Below are 14,695 nucleotides of genomic sequence, written 5' to 3'. Positions count from 1 at the left end.
ATGACAGGGACAAATGGAGGTGTTACTGGCACCCGCTTGAGCAAATCGATGAGTGAAGTGTTGTTAAGTGATCAAGTGATCAAGAGATTAAGAATGACAACCTTAATAAAGAAACTACGGTATAGAGAGATAATGGAATTCTTCTCAACAATGAAAAAAGATAAAATCATGCAGTTTGCTGCAACTTGGATGGAATTATTGGCCATTTTACTAAATGAAATGAGTCAGAAGGAAAAAGCCAAATACCAGATTTCTTGCTCATATGTGGAGTACAAAGAAATAAAGCAAGAGAATAGACAAAATAGACAGTCCCCCCACACACCCATGAAAAGAAATCCCCAGATAATGCCAACAGAACTCCATGCAAGTGGAGTAGGAGGAGGGACCCTAGGGCAGTGAAGGAAGAATGTAGACTCTCTGGTGGTGGGGTGGCAAAGTAGAAATGCAAGTATGAAACAATAATATAAAAACTGTTACAAATATGTTACCTCAATGAAAATAACTTGAAAGCCAGTTGATCTAAGTGTCATGTCAATATAATAATTTTATATATTTGGTGTTAGTTCTTTAACACATGCACTTACCTTCTCATTGTCTTTGTCAATCCTCCCTCTGATGCTTTGTGCTTTTATTCTTCATACCCATAGTTGTTTGCAATAAAAAGAAAAATTCTCGCCGTCAAGAATAATGGTACAGCTGGTAGAGCACTTGCCTTGCATGCAGCTGGCCCAGAGTCAATCTGTGACATCCTATATATCCCCCTCCCCCACCCACGTATCGCCTAGAGTGATCCCTGAGCTTACAGCCAGGACTAAGCCCCGAATTGGGTGAGGTGAGGCCTAGAAACAAAAGAAAAATAGAATATTGTTTGCAATCTATTAGAATATGTAAAAAAATTAACTGCCTCTTTCCCCTTAATGGCTTTACCTTGTATATGATATTTTCCCCCGTCCATCCATTCATTCATGGTATCAATAGGGTGTTTTAAAAAATAAAATGAGTCTTTAAAATATTTTGATGGCAGTTAAATAGAAATATTTTAATAATACTCAGCAAGTAAAACTTTATATTATATGTGTTAGGAGCTTTCTTGCAGACAAAATAAAATTAAGATGTAAAATCACTGTGTGCTGCTTCATGTTACTCCTCTTGGACTTAATTTCAGTGTGCATGTGTGTGTCTGTGTATGCTAAAGAGAGGAAGAGAGAGAGACTCAAAAGGCAAATTAGAATCTTTGTCACATGTTAATTACTTTTTACTTTTAAGTAATTTGTTTTCATTTCCTTGAAGTTCCACTTTGTCTATTCAGAATACAAAGAGAGGTTTGTGTTTATATGTTTGTACATTTTGTTTGATCATGACCGTTACTGAATTTACTTGATAGTTCTATATTATGTGAATTAAATTCAATTAATATTTATTAAACACCTTTAAGATTCATAAACATACAAATAATGGATAATCCAGTGCATTCCCTTTCTTTGGATAACAAAATTGGCCATCCCCAACTGTCTGAAGCTGATCTCCAACTCAGCAATGAGGATGATTTCCTCTCACAGTCATTTTGCTACTGTGTCATATTTATACTTCAACTCTGTTATCTTCCCGTTCATTTTTATCTAATGCATTATGGCAGAATATGGCGCTTAAAGATTATACATAAATTAATGTTTGGAATAAGTTCTTGCTGAGTTTTTTCTTTTCTAATACTATTGCTCATACCCTGATGGAGAAAAGTTGTACAGAACCATAAGAGTTGCTCCATAGAATTTTCAAGGAACAAGTAACAAAGATTTGGGAAGTGAAGACACATAAAGTATAGTTATACTAACTATACTAACTAGCTGTAGCTAGTTAGTCTACACTAGATTTGTTACGTTGTCAAGCCAGTTGTCTTAGAATTTGGGGTTTTGAGGTATCCCAACTGGCATTTAGGTTACCTAGAAGTCACTTTGATGAATCTCGACAAATTAGGCCATAATGTTGAGTGCTAGTGGCTGGGAATGCGGTGCTGCTCAGGTACTGTGATGCCAGAATCACCTCAACGTTGCTGAGGGGCATCCGGGCCACCCCCAGCAATGCTCTAGGGACTATGCAGTGATTGGTATTGAACCATGACTCCACACATTCAAGGCGTGTGCCATAACATCTGTCCTATGTTCCTAGTACTCTCTTGGTATTTTGAACTCAAGGGAGTTGAATCAACCCAGAACTTATTTTTATTATTATATGTTAATTTATGATTACTGTAATGGATGATGGTAGAAACCAGGGGTATTCTGAACATGCCAGCACATTACATGGTTCAATATAGATCAATTGAATTGAATTGAATTTTGTTGGTTAAAATCTTGGGTGACAAAAGGAGAGAGAGAACAAAAGGAAATGCCCTGACACAGAGGCAGGGTGGGATGGGGGAATGGGGGGTGGGAGGGATACTGGGACCCGTGGTGGTGGAAAATGGGCACTGGTGGAGGGATGGGTGTTTGATCATTGTATAATTGAAACCCTAGCACAAAAATTTGTAAGTCTACAACTGTACCTCATGGTGTTTCACTAATAAAAGTAAAAAAAATAAACAACAAAAAAATAAAATCTTGGGTGAAATACAGATTGCTGCATAAACAAAGCAGAACAATTTTGTCACAGCGGAATGGGCCGTACAAGAAGGCGTGGAGCCCGCTCAGGAACCAAACACTTCCATCTTCATTTCACCTGCCCAGTGGGATGGGCTATGAAAATCATGAAGTTTTTTAGGATATACAATTTTAAAATCAAAGAACTTAATAAGCACATCACTTTCTCCAGCTCTAGTGTTCTGTGATTACTCTGCTAACCCAGAGTGATTACATGAATATTAAATGAACGGTTTGAAGGCTCTAATGCTGTGCTCTAGTGGGCTGGGGTTGAGGGCCACATGACAATTTTATATTTCTGAATGAATGTGCTCCATATGGACTTTAGCATATTTTATTATCATCAGGGAAACAGTTTTCCTTCCTATAAATTAGTTTTGGAGATGTGTGAACAGGGAACATTTCTCTTAGCTGCTTTTAATAAACTGTTGAGTGTTCTACTTGTAGATGTTACCAATTGACTTAATTTACTGAATAAATCAGTTGTTTTGACACCACAGTTGCTTTTATTTAGTTAAGTTGTTGACACATACCTGGTGTCACTCAGAGGCTACACCTGGTTCTGTGCAGAGGGTCACTGTTGGTAGTGCTCAGAGGACCATATGGTGCTAGGTATCCAATCCATGCTTAGCCATGCAAAGCATTCACTCCAGGTCCCATTGAGCTAGCTCTCTATGTTGCCTGTCCCCTAAGATAAAACGCGCTTTGAAAAAAACGCACTTTTTCATGGCCATACCCAACAATGCTCAGGGTCTACTTCCAGCACAGGGTCTCCTTCTAGATTAAGGGTCACTCCTGGAGATGCCCAGTGGTCCAAATGGTGCTGGGGTTGGAATCTATGCATCCTGAATATAGACCATGTGTATTAGCCCTTTGAGCCATTCCCCAGTCCCAGTAATCAACTTCAAAACTCACTGAAATAATCAGAGTCTAAAGATGTGTGAGGCTTATCATTGAATGGTGAGCTGTTTTCCCAATATTTCACGAACACTCTGCATATTGGGGTGTTGGATAACATTGGGTTACCCTTGCTCCTCCTGCAGAGAGCTTAAAGTTTATTGAGCTACTCCCACAACAGTGCCCCTGAGGCACACCCAAGTCCATAAAGCACTAATAATCCTATATTGCTTTTCTCTTTCCTTTATGTCATTTGCATGGTTTATTTAACAATGTCCTTTTTGTATAGATGGAGAAGGCACTTGATGCTATGCTTTGTAACTTGGGAGTTAATTGACTCCAAAATAATATTTACTTCTGAGAATCCATATTCACTTGGCTTAAGCCTCAGTTGCTCTCAGTTTCTAGCTCCCCAAAAGTGGGGTACTGACGAGGGACTGAATGGACCCATGGCAAGCTGTGAGCTACTCTAGAAATGGGCCAGGCCAAGCACTATAATACTTAACTATAAGTTAAGAGCACAATCATGGGACAAACTGTTATGACCCAAAAATAAGTAACTGAATAAGCACCATGCTGGAGTTAGGAAACACTAACCTGGCCTGAGGACTGTGGTCTGGAATATATAGCGAGATTTCCCCAGGAAGAGCCAACCTTTAAGCTTAATATATCTCTTACTCTGTTCATATAAAATGACATTGCTAGAGATATTATAAGAATTAAATTTACTATGATTGTTTAAATAGCTTACTCGCTGAGAAAAGGAGAAAGCAATACATCCTGGATGGAATCTCGCCCTTGAGTGGATCTATTAGTAATCGGGAGTGCTAAAACCCTGAGATGAGATTTTGTTCTTGAGTTAATCTCCTAAAAGTGTGGCTTTACATCTGTTTGTTGTTATGATAATGTTCACTCTCACCTTTGTGTAATCCCCACCCTTCATGACTTCTATATAACTATGCTGTAAGGGGTAAGAGGGGACGAGATGTTTAAGACTAGAAAGTCGATGACTGGAGAGAGGATGAGAACTGAGACTGGGACTTTGAGACTAGAAGGATGACTAGATGAAGATGTCACTTCACTGTCACTGTCCTCCCGTTATTCATCGATTTGCTGGAGTGGGCCCAGTAATGTCTTTGCAACAATTTTTACTGTGTTTGTCATATCGAATACGTCACGGGTAGCTTGCCAGGCTTTGCCGTGAGGGCGAGATACTCTCAGTAGCTTGCCTGGCTCTCTGAGAGGGGCCGAGGAATCAAACTCGGTTCAGCCATGTTGGTGGCTTGCAAGGCAAATGCCCTACCTGCTGTGCTATCGCTCCAGCCCAGATGAAGATGATGACTGGAAATAGAGGACTTTGAGGTCTATGAGACTAGGATGATGAAACTATAATGACTGGGACTATGACCAAAACTACGACTACGATTGTGCCATAAGGGGAGAGACTGGGCTACATTGGGGAAGAGAGAGAAATAAACTGGCTACCGACCAGCCTGGGGCCAAGGCCCTGATTCTTCATTCCCTCAGTCCTTTGTCCATCCATCCGTCCATTGCATTGGCCGGCCTGGGGGGTGGCTCTCGGCCACTGAACGCTCGAGTCCTGTGAGTGCCCATTTGCTTTTTTCTCTTTGAAACTCATAGCTGGGTACACTGGGAGGTGCTCAGGGCTTACTCCATGGCTTTGTATTCAGGGATCACTCCTACTAGTGCTCAGAGAACCATATGTGGTGCCAGGAATCAGAGTGGTTTGGCCATGTGCAAGGTGAAAGTCTTAATCCCTGTGCTACCTCTGGCTCCAAGTTTGCTTTTGTGTGTGTGTAGTAGAATAAAAATCTGTTAAGATTATTAGGCAAGAAATGAATATTTAAGGTTTATTGGAGTACTATTGAATCTTTGAGAAGAAAATATCAAAGTGATAAATCTCCTCCTACTACCCCAACTTTTATTTCCCTTTTATCCCCATCATTATGTTAAATATTAGTTAAGAATGCATTAAAATCATTATGAACCGAGGCTGTTGCCCTATATGAGATTTCTCTCATAGATAAAACTCTTAAAACTCATCTTTTTAAAAAACTTGAGTAGCATAATCTCTTTGCACGACTTTTTTCTGTTAGAGAGAGATGGAGGTGAGCTGCTGAAGCATACTGAATTCTTGAATCCTCTGGTGATGAGGAAATGTGGCCAACTCCTGGCACTGCTGTCTAGATCAGTATTCCAGTTATCAACCAAACTGGCATGTCCTCCTGGCAAGGAAGGAAGAAAACCCTCAAAGCAAAAACATTCAGTTCAGCAACCCTTAATTGATCATTTCTGTTCTTGTTACAGTGTGGAAGTTGCAATGACAAATTTCAGAGGACCCAGGGAATTCAGATAGGATGGGGAGGGAGACTTGATGAAGAGCTGATTGTTCATCAGAAGTGAAGATAGTCATGTTTAGCTCGAAGTGAAGTATACAATGGGGGATGGGGAAACTGTCTCCAAGATGCTCTTAGATATGTTAGTTGATAATGGGTAAATTCATGATAGCACAAAAATCTGTAGAGGATTAAAACTCAGTGTGTGTGTGTGTGTGTGTATTTATATCTTATTTATTCATCGATTGCCTCGAGCAGGCCCCAGTAACGTCTCCTTTGTCCTAGCCCTGAGATTTTTTTTAAAGTGCCATATTCAAGGCTCTTTCAGAGTTAGGAGAATGAGACCCTTCATTGTTACTGGTATTTGGCATATTGGGTACGCCACGGGGAGTTTGCCAGACTCTGCCGTGTGGGCAGGTTACATTCGGTAGCCTGCCAGTTTGTCCAAAAAAACAGTATTTGCGGACCAAAATTCGCAGTATTGTGTACATACACCTGGCTCTGTGCTCAGGGATCATTCCTGGTGGGCATGGGGAATCGTATGGGATTCTGGAGATCAAACCCTGGTAGGCTGTGTGTAAGGCAAGAACCCTACTCACTGTACTATTGCTCAGCCCCCAAAATCAGAGTATATTTTGAAAATTAGCCATCAAATTAAATTTGACTTATAAATAGTACTAAGGGTTTTGGACCAAGTATCTTCTTTGATTTGACCCCTGACACAAAACCATGATATAATAAAAAATTTCCTTCATAAATACTTACATGCATGGTTGAGTGTGCCAGTTATACCAATTCAGTGCCCCATTGTTACCTTATATATAAAAATTTGTGTATAAATTACTTAAGCTAATTAGTTAGTTACAGGTTTAGAGGTAAAATTATCCAGGATATGGGAACTAGGATTGGGATTAAGAACAATAAGACTATATATGTATATAAAGGACCTGATGGAATGCATGATACATTTATCATGTTTAGTCTTTATTAACACAGAGAAAATAAAAGTAGGTCACACTTTCAAAAGGAAAACAACATGTAACTTGAAGCATATTCATTGAAGCACAATGATATGTTCTTTAGGATGGGCCAGTCCCAATTCTGTATTTCAGTTGTCTCAGGTGACTAACAATTTGAAAGTGTCTATTTGTCTCATGTATGATCTAACAGCTTTTCAGCTTGCCAGAAGGTACTACCTGCAATATGTAAGTTATTACTTGGTAGAACGCTTTGACACACTGCTCTGAGAATGAAAAATATTTGGGAAAATAAACTGTGTTTCACCCTTCAGTTCCTGCAAGCGTAACTACAGTCTGTACTATTATTATTGTTTTTCAGCCCCTCTGACTGATAAGCCACCCAAGCTTTTGTATCCCATGGAAAGTAAAATGACAATTCAGGAGACTCAGTTGGGTGAGTAATTGCTTAATTTGAGTTAATACACTTTTGTCAACACACTGTGATATTTTAAAAGCCTAAATAGCAACCTGATATATTGCTCTGAATGAAGCCTATGTGTATTTGAAAGGAAGACTATTTTAAAAATGCCAGCAAACATGGTTCATTTCATCCCCTCAGTATTACATGCACTAGGGTCAACTTGGACCTATAGATAGAGAAATTTATGTGTTGTTTAGATGGTTGTTGGAAAGAAAAATGGAATGAAGTTTGGTATCTGCTGATGGTATTATGCTATCATTTTATAAGACAAATTTATTTTAGGATAGGCAATATGAAACAATTTGACTTAAAATGTCCATTAATACACTAAATCATGATTTTTGAAAATTGTGGGAAACACTTCAGATTTCAGAAAATAAATGTCAGCACTACAGCTAAGTCATTTTATATAATCATACGTAATATACATTATCCTAGTTATGTGATGGATAATAATATGTGAGCAAGTGGCTTTAGGTTAAAGGGCTAATGGATTTGGGACATAAAAACTTGAAGAGAATATGCTTTGGTAAAAATATCCAGTTGTTCAAAAATCAGATGTCTTAAATTTAGAATTGAACCTACAATTTGAGTTTGATTTATTCATATTCAATTATACCAAATTTAGAAAATTTCCATTCCTAACTATAACTAAAAGATAGCACAATTATATTCTGAGCTTTTATTTGAAATGTAGTATGCATGTATAATATCATAATTTTAGCAGGGAAGTATTTGTTTTAGAGGTTTGAGATAAAGTATTAGTAAAAGCATAATTGATTTTTTATTATATAAGTTTGTTAAGGATTTTTCTTCTGTTAACTATTTCAGAATAGAAATGCTTTTATTTCTATATACATTTAAAAATAATTGTTAGCATACCCTAAAGGTTATCAATGTTGTTTTCTGGAGTGAGAAATTGGTTTAAATTATAAAGTCTTTAAAATAAGTATAACATATGTGATAAGATTTACTAAAAGCATACATATAATCATTTGTGCAAAATATAATGGTTTTAAGGAACTGTACATTATTAAAGTCAATAACTTCTATTTATCTGAAGATACATAAAATTAATCAATTGTGACATTAGATAAAATTGTGTACTGCGTGGATTTGTCTTCATCTCCAAATTACTTTTCTCTGTCCTTTACAAGCTATGCCGACCTCTCCCTTTTCACATCCCTTGCATCTTACTTTACTTTAAGTTTCTTATTGGAACTCATAGGAATATTTTAAATTCTTTCTGTGTAGAATGGAAAGAGGACTGACAAGCAAGGTACTTGAGTAAAATTTACAAAATTCATTTAAAATAGTAAATTGGGGGCCAAATAGTACTGTGGGTTGGGCACTTTCCTTGCACACAGTCAATTCTGGTTCAATCCCTGGCATCCCGTATGGTCCCTAAAGCCTGCCAGGAATAATCTGTGAGTTTAGAGCCAAAAGTAATCCCTGAATACTGCTGGTATGGCCCACAAGCCAATAAATAAATAAATAAATAAATAAATATGTAAATTGGTGGGTTCAAGTTTTAATGAAAAAGCGGGCATTAGCCTAGGATTTCCAATTTAAGTGGCATTTGCTTGTAACATCAATGTGTGAAAAAATTATTATGTTCTTTTAAAAATAATTTTTAGGTATCTGTTAATATATGGACAACAGTTCTTTGGGCAACGAATCTAGAAATCACACTGTCCTATTCTGGAGTTCAGACCAGGAAGTGAACCTGCTTAGGTTTTAACAGCAGCAATGGCCAAGGGAATAAAAGAACAGACACCACTTTCTGGTTGAATGAGGTCTGAGAATGTTAATCCAATATGTGCCCTTACTGTTATGGCTGCGAACCCCTTTTCCAGAATTTTCAGCACAGAGGGTGGTGTATTCCATCATTACCAGACTCAAAGAGTAGAAATCCATTATACCCTTGACTCAGTGTGAGGCATTATATTTTACAATTTAGAAATATTAGTAGCACTTAATTTAAATTTTGGTTCTTTGTTATTTCTTTATCATTTGGGCCACACCTGGCAGTGATCAGGTCTTGCTCCTGGTTCTGCACTCAGGGATTACTCCAGATGTGTGCCGGAGTGTCAGGGATAAAACCCTGGTTGACCATGTTCAAGGCAAGTGTCCTACTTGCTGTCTATTGTCCTGGCCTTAAACTGTGGTTCTTGTTTTAAAAAAACAAAATGTACATATTGACAGGAGAAATTTGGAGAAACAATGAAAGAATATTGTTTCTTATAATTTACATTGTAAATACTTTCTCCTATTAACTATTCTCAGAAAACACCCTTTTAATGGATACATGATACTCTTTTTAGTGAGGCAACATGATTTACAATAGTATTAATATTTATTTTTGTTACTAGCCACACCCACTACCAAAGTGCCAGTAACCCTCCACAGCTGTCATTAGGTCATTTTTCATCTATCCTCCCCTCCTCTCCTGTCTTCTATCCTTCAGTAAACTCAGCTCTGCTGATAGAACCTTAAGAGTTTATTTTCAATGCCACAATCTATTCCACTGTTTTGTTTGTTTACATTCCACACATAAGTAAGATCATCTGGTATTTGTCTTTCTCTTTTGGATTTATGTTGCTTAACATGGCACCCACTAGCTCCATCTTAATTGTAGCCAAAGGCAAGACTTCATCTTTTCTTATAGATGAGTTATATTACGTATTGTACCAATTTTTTTATCCATTTATCTATTGTTGGGTTCTTAAGTTATTTTTAGATGGTGGCTATTGAAAATAGCACTGCAATAAACATAGGTATGCGCATATCTTTTAAAATCATGCCAAAGAATGGACTGAATCATACAGTAGTTCTGTTTTCACTAGTTTTTCCACATTGTTTTCCATAAGGTATGAACAAAACTACTAGCTACCAACAGTGAACGATGGTTCCTTGTCCACTGCATCTTGCCATTTTTGTTTCTACTCATTTTGTTATAAGCCGTTTTCACTGGTGTGAAATTTCCCTGTCATTTTGACTTGTATAATCCTAATAAAAAAGTGATGCTGAAAATGTTTTTGTATGACTGTTAGCCTGTTGATCTTTGGAGAAGTTTCTATTCAGATGGAGCTGTTTTGTCATGAAACTTTTTGAGCACTTTATACACATTGGATATTATTCCTTTCTCAGATGCATGGTGTGCAAATATTTTCTTCCATTTGGTATGGTGTCTAAATGTTAGCCATAGTTTCACAGTGCTAAAGCTTTGTAGCATTATGTAATTACATTTATCTATTTTTTCTTTCTTTGCCAATGTAGTTTAATCATTTAAGACACTATAATGAAGAAAGTTATACTTCTCTTTTCTTTGTGTATTTTATGCATTCATTTCTAATATCAAGGTCTTTAATCCAATTTCTATTAACTTTGTGTATGTTGTGAAGTGGTGCTCCAGATTCGCTCTTTGCATATAATGTTCATGATAGTCTTGTGAATGTCCTACGATTTCATAAATTTGCCAGAAATTTTGATTCTTCTATTACTCTTGGCATGGGTAGTGTTACACTGATCTTTATGCATTTCCTATGACTTTATAATTAGTTCATTAGTGTAGATTACTTATATGAAAGAATATAGTTACACTTTCTGCTATATACTTTCAAAATTATTACCAGAGTACTTGTACAAACTTTCCCCCAAAGTATATAATTAATATAATAGGTTTTGAATATTTTATAAAATTAATCAATAGTATTATTTTTATTTTTGGGCCACACATAGAAGTGCTAAATACTTTCTCCTGGTTCTTTGCCCAGGGATCACTCCTTCTGATGCTCAGAGAAACATAGGCAGTGCCAGGGATTCAAACCAAGGTCAGCCACAAACAAGGCAAATGTCTTACCCCTCTTTGCCCTCAGTAAATACTTTATTTTTGTAACATATAGCATTTAAAAAGAAAGACACTTTACTTTGATATCAGAATAACTCTTCTTCCCTACACTTACCTCTTTCTCTTCACCCACTTAGTATAAGTGGTTTCTATTTTTTTATGATTGTTCATGTTTGAAAAGTCTCAAATACATCTAATCCATTTACATCAGTTTTCTCAACCAAAGCACACATATTTCTCTGTGGTTTTCCAGGATATTCCAATGAGGCCATAGGTGACAATTACATAAATGACAGGGGTGGGGGACAATGGCACAAGATTAATTGGCCAACTGAAAGGATAGAAAGGTTACGGGAAGAAAATAAGGTCAGAAGGTCTAAGGTTGAGAAGCACGGAAATAGATAAATGCTTGGGCTTAGTCAATTATAGTTCCCCAACCTAGTTCACAGTATCTATTTGTTTTCTTCTACTTCTTTTTGTTTGTTTTGGGGCCACATCCAGCAGTGCTTAGGGCTTACTCCTGGCTTTATGCTCAGGTATCACTCCTGGAGGGTTCGGGGGACATACGAGGTGCCAGGGATTTAACGCAGTCTACAGCAACCATACATGTATCGGGGAAAATGATAAGGGTTTGCCACTACATTAGTATCTAGAAGAAAGGGAGCTGGAGCGATAGCACAGTGGGTAGGGCGTTTGCCTTGCACACGGCCCACCCGGGTTAGATTCCCAGCATCCCATATGGTCCCCAAAGCACCGCCAGGAGTAATTCCTGAGTGCAAAGCTAGGAGTAACCCCTATGCATTGCTGGGTGTGACCCAAAAAGCAAAAAAATATATAGAGAGAAGAAAGTTCTTCGTGAAACTTCACATTTTAAAGTATCGCTCTTGATTTATATATATGCATAATATTTATTAGCATGTCTTTCCTTGTTACACCATATTATGATTTGCAGCATTTTAAATCTTAAGTAGTTGACCAAAGGAAAATGTCCATACGTGATAAACATTTCCTGATTAATATGTTTATAAGAAAATTCTTGTCATGATAATTATAATTGGCTCCTATTTTTCTAAAATATTAATTATTAAAGCATCAAACTGGAATGATAGTATTGGGGTAAGGATCTTGGCTTGCTCATGACTGACCCACATTTTGATCCCAGACACTGCATATCAATGCCATCGGGGTGATTCTTGAGGCCTTCCAGGTGTGGCCCCCCAAATTCCCTAAAAACAAAACAAATCATGAAAATAAAAAGTAAAACAAATGTCCTGGAAATTGTGTATATAACTATATTGTGCAGTGAATGTGCTTTATTATACATATGAATGTTGAGCTTATAATCCAAGGAAACAATATATGGAATCGGTTTATTAAGTGAAAATAGCCCTCACAATTTGCTCTGCATGAATGTTCATAGCTATTCTTAACTTCAAATAAAGCTCCTCTCTTATGAATAGTTTCTATTCTATGTGTTACTAGTATTTGAGAAGGTTTTTGCTTTGAGGATTTTTTTTGTCAGAGAGGAAAGCACCCAATATCAAAATATCTCTACTCCAGGAACAAAGGAAAATCATGAGATGAATTTGTCACAAAATTCTAAATGTGGCTTTCAATACTTTATGCTAAAACAAATTGATACCTGCTGAATTGTAGAAAGTATGCATATTATGACCTTCATTGCCAAGATAGGGAAATCTCCATGAACTGGGCTCTCCCATCTTTGTGTACTCTTCTAGTTGTTATGAAACGTGGTGTTTTTGAAATTGGTTTTACTGCACCATAGGGAATGTACAAGACATATTTTCACTTCTAAACTCATGGAGTAAAACTATAAAACCTCTTTCACTCTAGATAAAATTTTATATCCCAGGGCTGGAGCAATAGCACAGCAGGTAGGGTGTTTGCCTTGCACACAGACGACCTGGGTTTGATTCCCAGCATCCCACATGGTCCCCTGAGCACCGCCGGGGCTAATTCCTGAGTGCAGAGCCAGGAGTAACCCCCTGTGCATCACCGGGTGTGACCCAAAAAAGCAAAATATATATATATATATATCCCAACTACACACTTATAATTTTATTTTTAAAGTCTGTTTATTTGGGGAGGTTGAGGCCAGTTGACTGTGCTAGGGGTTGTTCCTGGTAGTGCTCATGGTACCAGACAGGGCCGGGTATCAAAGCCAGGATTCCTGCAGGTATACAGAAAAATATACACAGTAAGCCCTTTGGTCTGTCTCTCTGGCCCTTAGTTACATGTTTTAAATTAAAACCATCTAAGAAAGACATGCAAATCAGAGTAAGTCTGCTATCTATATTAAAACTTGTGACACATAAATTAGATCTAATGATAAATAGACGTCATAATTAAAGCATATAAATATAAATACAAACTGTATAATTATTTAATCTGATGATGTTCAGTTCTGCTCAATCCAAACTTATTTTACCATGGAAAATGAACGTAATAACTTTTGATATCTGTTATAATCTGATAACTTCCTTTTGAAACCCAAAGCTTCTTAAAATTGTGACTGTCAACTGAAGAGAAATATTTTCATGATAAAGGTTAGTTCATATTTCTCATAGTTATTAAAATTATAAATCAATCAATAGAAACTAGTATTAGTATTCTTAGGTCATTACGTGACCTAAGTTGCATGAATCTCAGAGATTCTAGAAATCAAATTTTTCTTTAGTGCCAGAAAAGAGGAAGAGAAGGAAAAAAAGCAACTTCACATATTTACTTTAAAATTGCTAAGGAATAAATAAATAACAACTTGAATTCCTTCCTTCCTTTCTCTTTCTTTCTCTTCTTTCTTTTTTCCTTTTCTCTCTTTTCTCCTTCTTTGTTTTCTTTATTTATCTCCTGCCTTCCTCCCTTTTTCCCTCCCTCCCTCCCTTTCTCTCTCTGGTCTTCCCTACATTACTCCTTACCTTTTTCTTCCGTCCCTTTTCCCTCCTTCTCTCCTTCTCTCCCTCCCTCCCTCTCTCCCTCCCTCCCTCCCTCCCTCCCTCCCTTCCTTCCTTCCTTCCTTCCTTCCTTCCTTCCTTCCTTCCTTCCTTCCCTTCATCTGTCTTTCTTCTTCACCCTGCTGGTAGGTAGTGCGTGCAGTTTTATGATAGAATTCAAGACCCAACACATACTGAGTATGTACACTACACCTTGACCCACATCCTTGATTCCAAGCATAGTCTGAGGTGTTAAATTCTCAATGCCTAGTTGTATTACAGACTTTAGACCCAAAGAAAAAGAAATGGTGGTTAGCATAGCTCCTTTGGACTGCTAATAAGTGAAAGTTAGGATGCACGCATAGAATTTAATAAAATGCTTTAAAAACCAGAACACAGACAGCATAAGTCTTGTTGTCTTTATCTTGGACTAGGACCAGTAGGAGGGAGGAGATAGGGAGAAAGAATAGGCGCAATAAAGAAATGGTGTGACAGAGTCAGTGTGGGAAATCCTCTGATTTACCAGTCCCAATCTTGTCTATTCTGATGGGCACAAAAATGAAT

The 14,695-nt window shown here is 37.4% G+C and overlaps 1 protein-coding gene across 2 annotated transcripts in view; it reads left to right on the top strand.

The window, feature by feature from the left end:
* IL1RAPL1 (interleukin 1 receptor accessory protein like 1) overlaps positions 1-14,695 on the top strand; it is a 1,428,491-nt gene that overhangs the window by 1,106,039 nt on the left and 307,757 nt on the right. For both annotated transcript variants that reach the window (XM_056131181.1, XM_056131180.1), the window contains one exon: positions 7,229-7,303. In XM_056131181.1, coding sequence (XP_055987156.1) covers positions 7,229-7,303 — 75 coding nt within the window. The remainder of the gene's footprint in view (positions 1-7,228; positions 7,304-14,695) is intronic.

The sequence above is a fragment of the Sorex fumeus genome, unplaced genomic scaffold, assembly GCF_029834395.1.
Source record: "Sorex fumeus unplaced genomic scaffold, SorFum_2.1 ptg000086l, whole genome shotgun sequence".
In the NCBI taxonomy this organism is placed as follows: domain Eukaryota; kingdom Metazoa; phylum Chordata; class Mammalia; order Eulipotyphla; family Soricidae; genus Sorex; species Sorex fumeus.
This window is presented reverse-complemented; position numbering and strand designations above follow the sequence as displayed.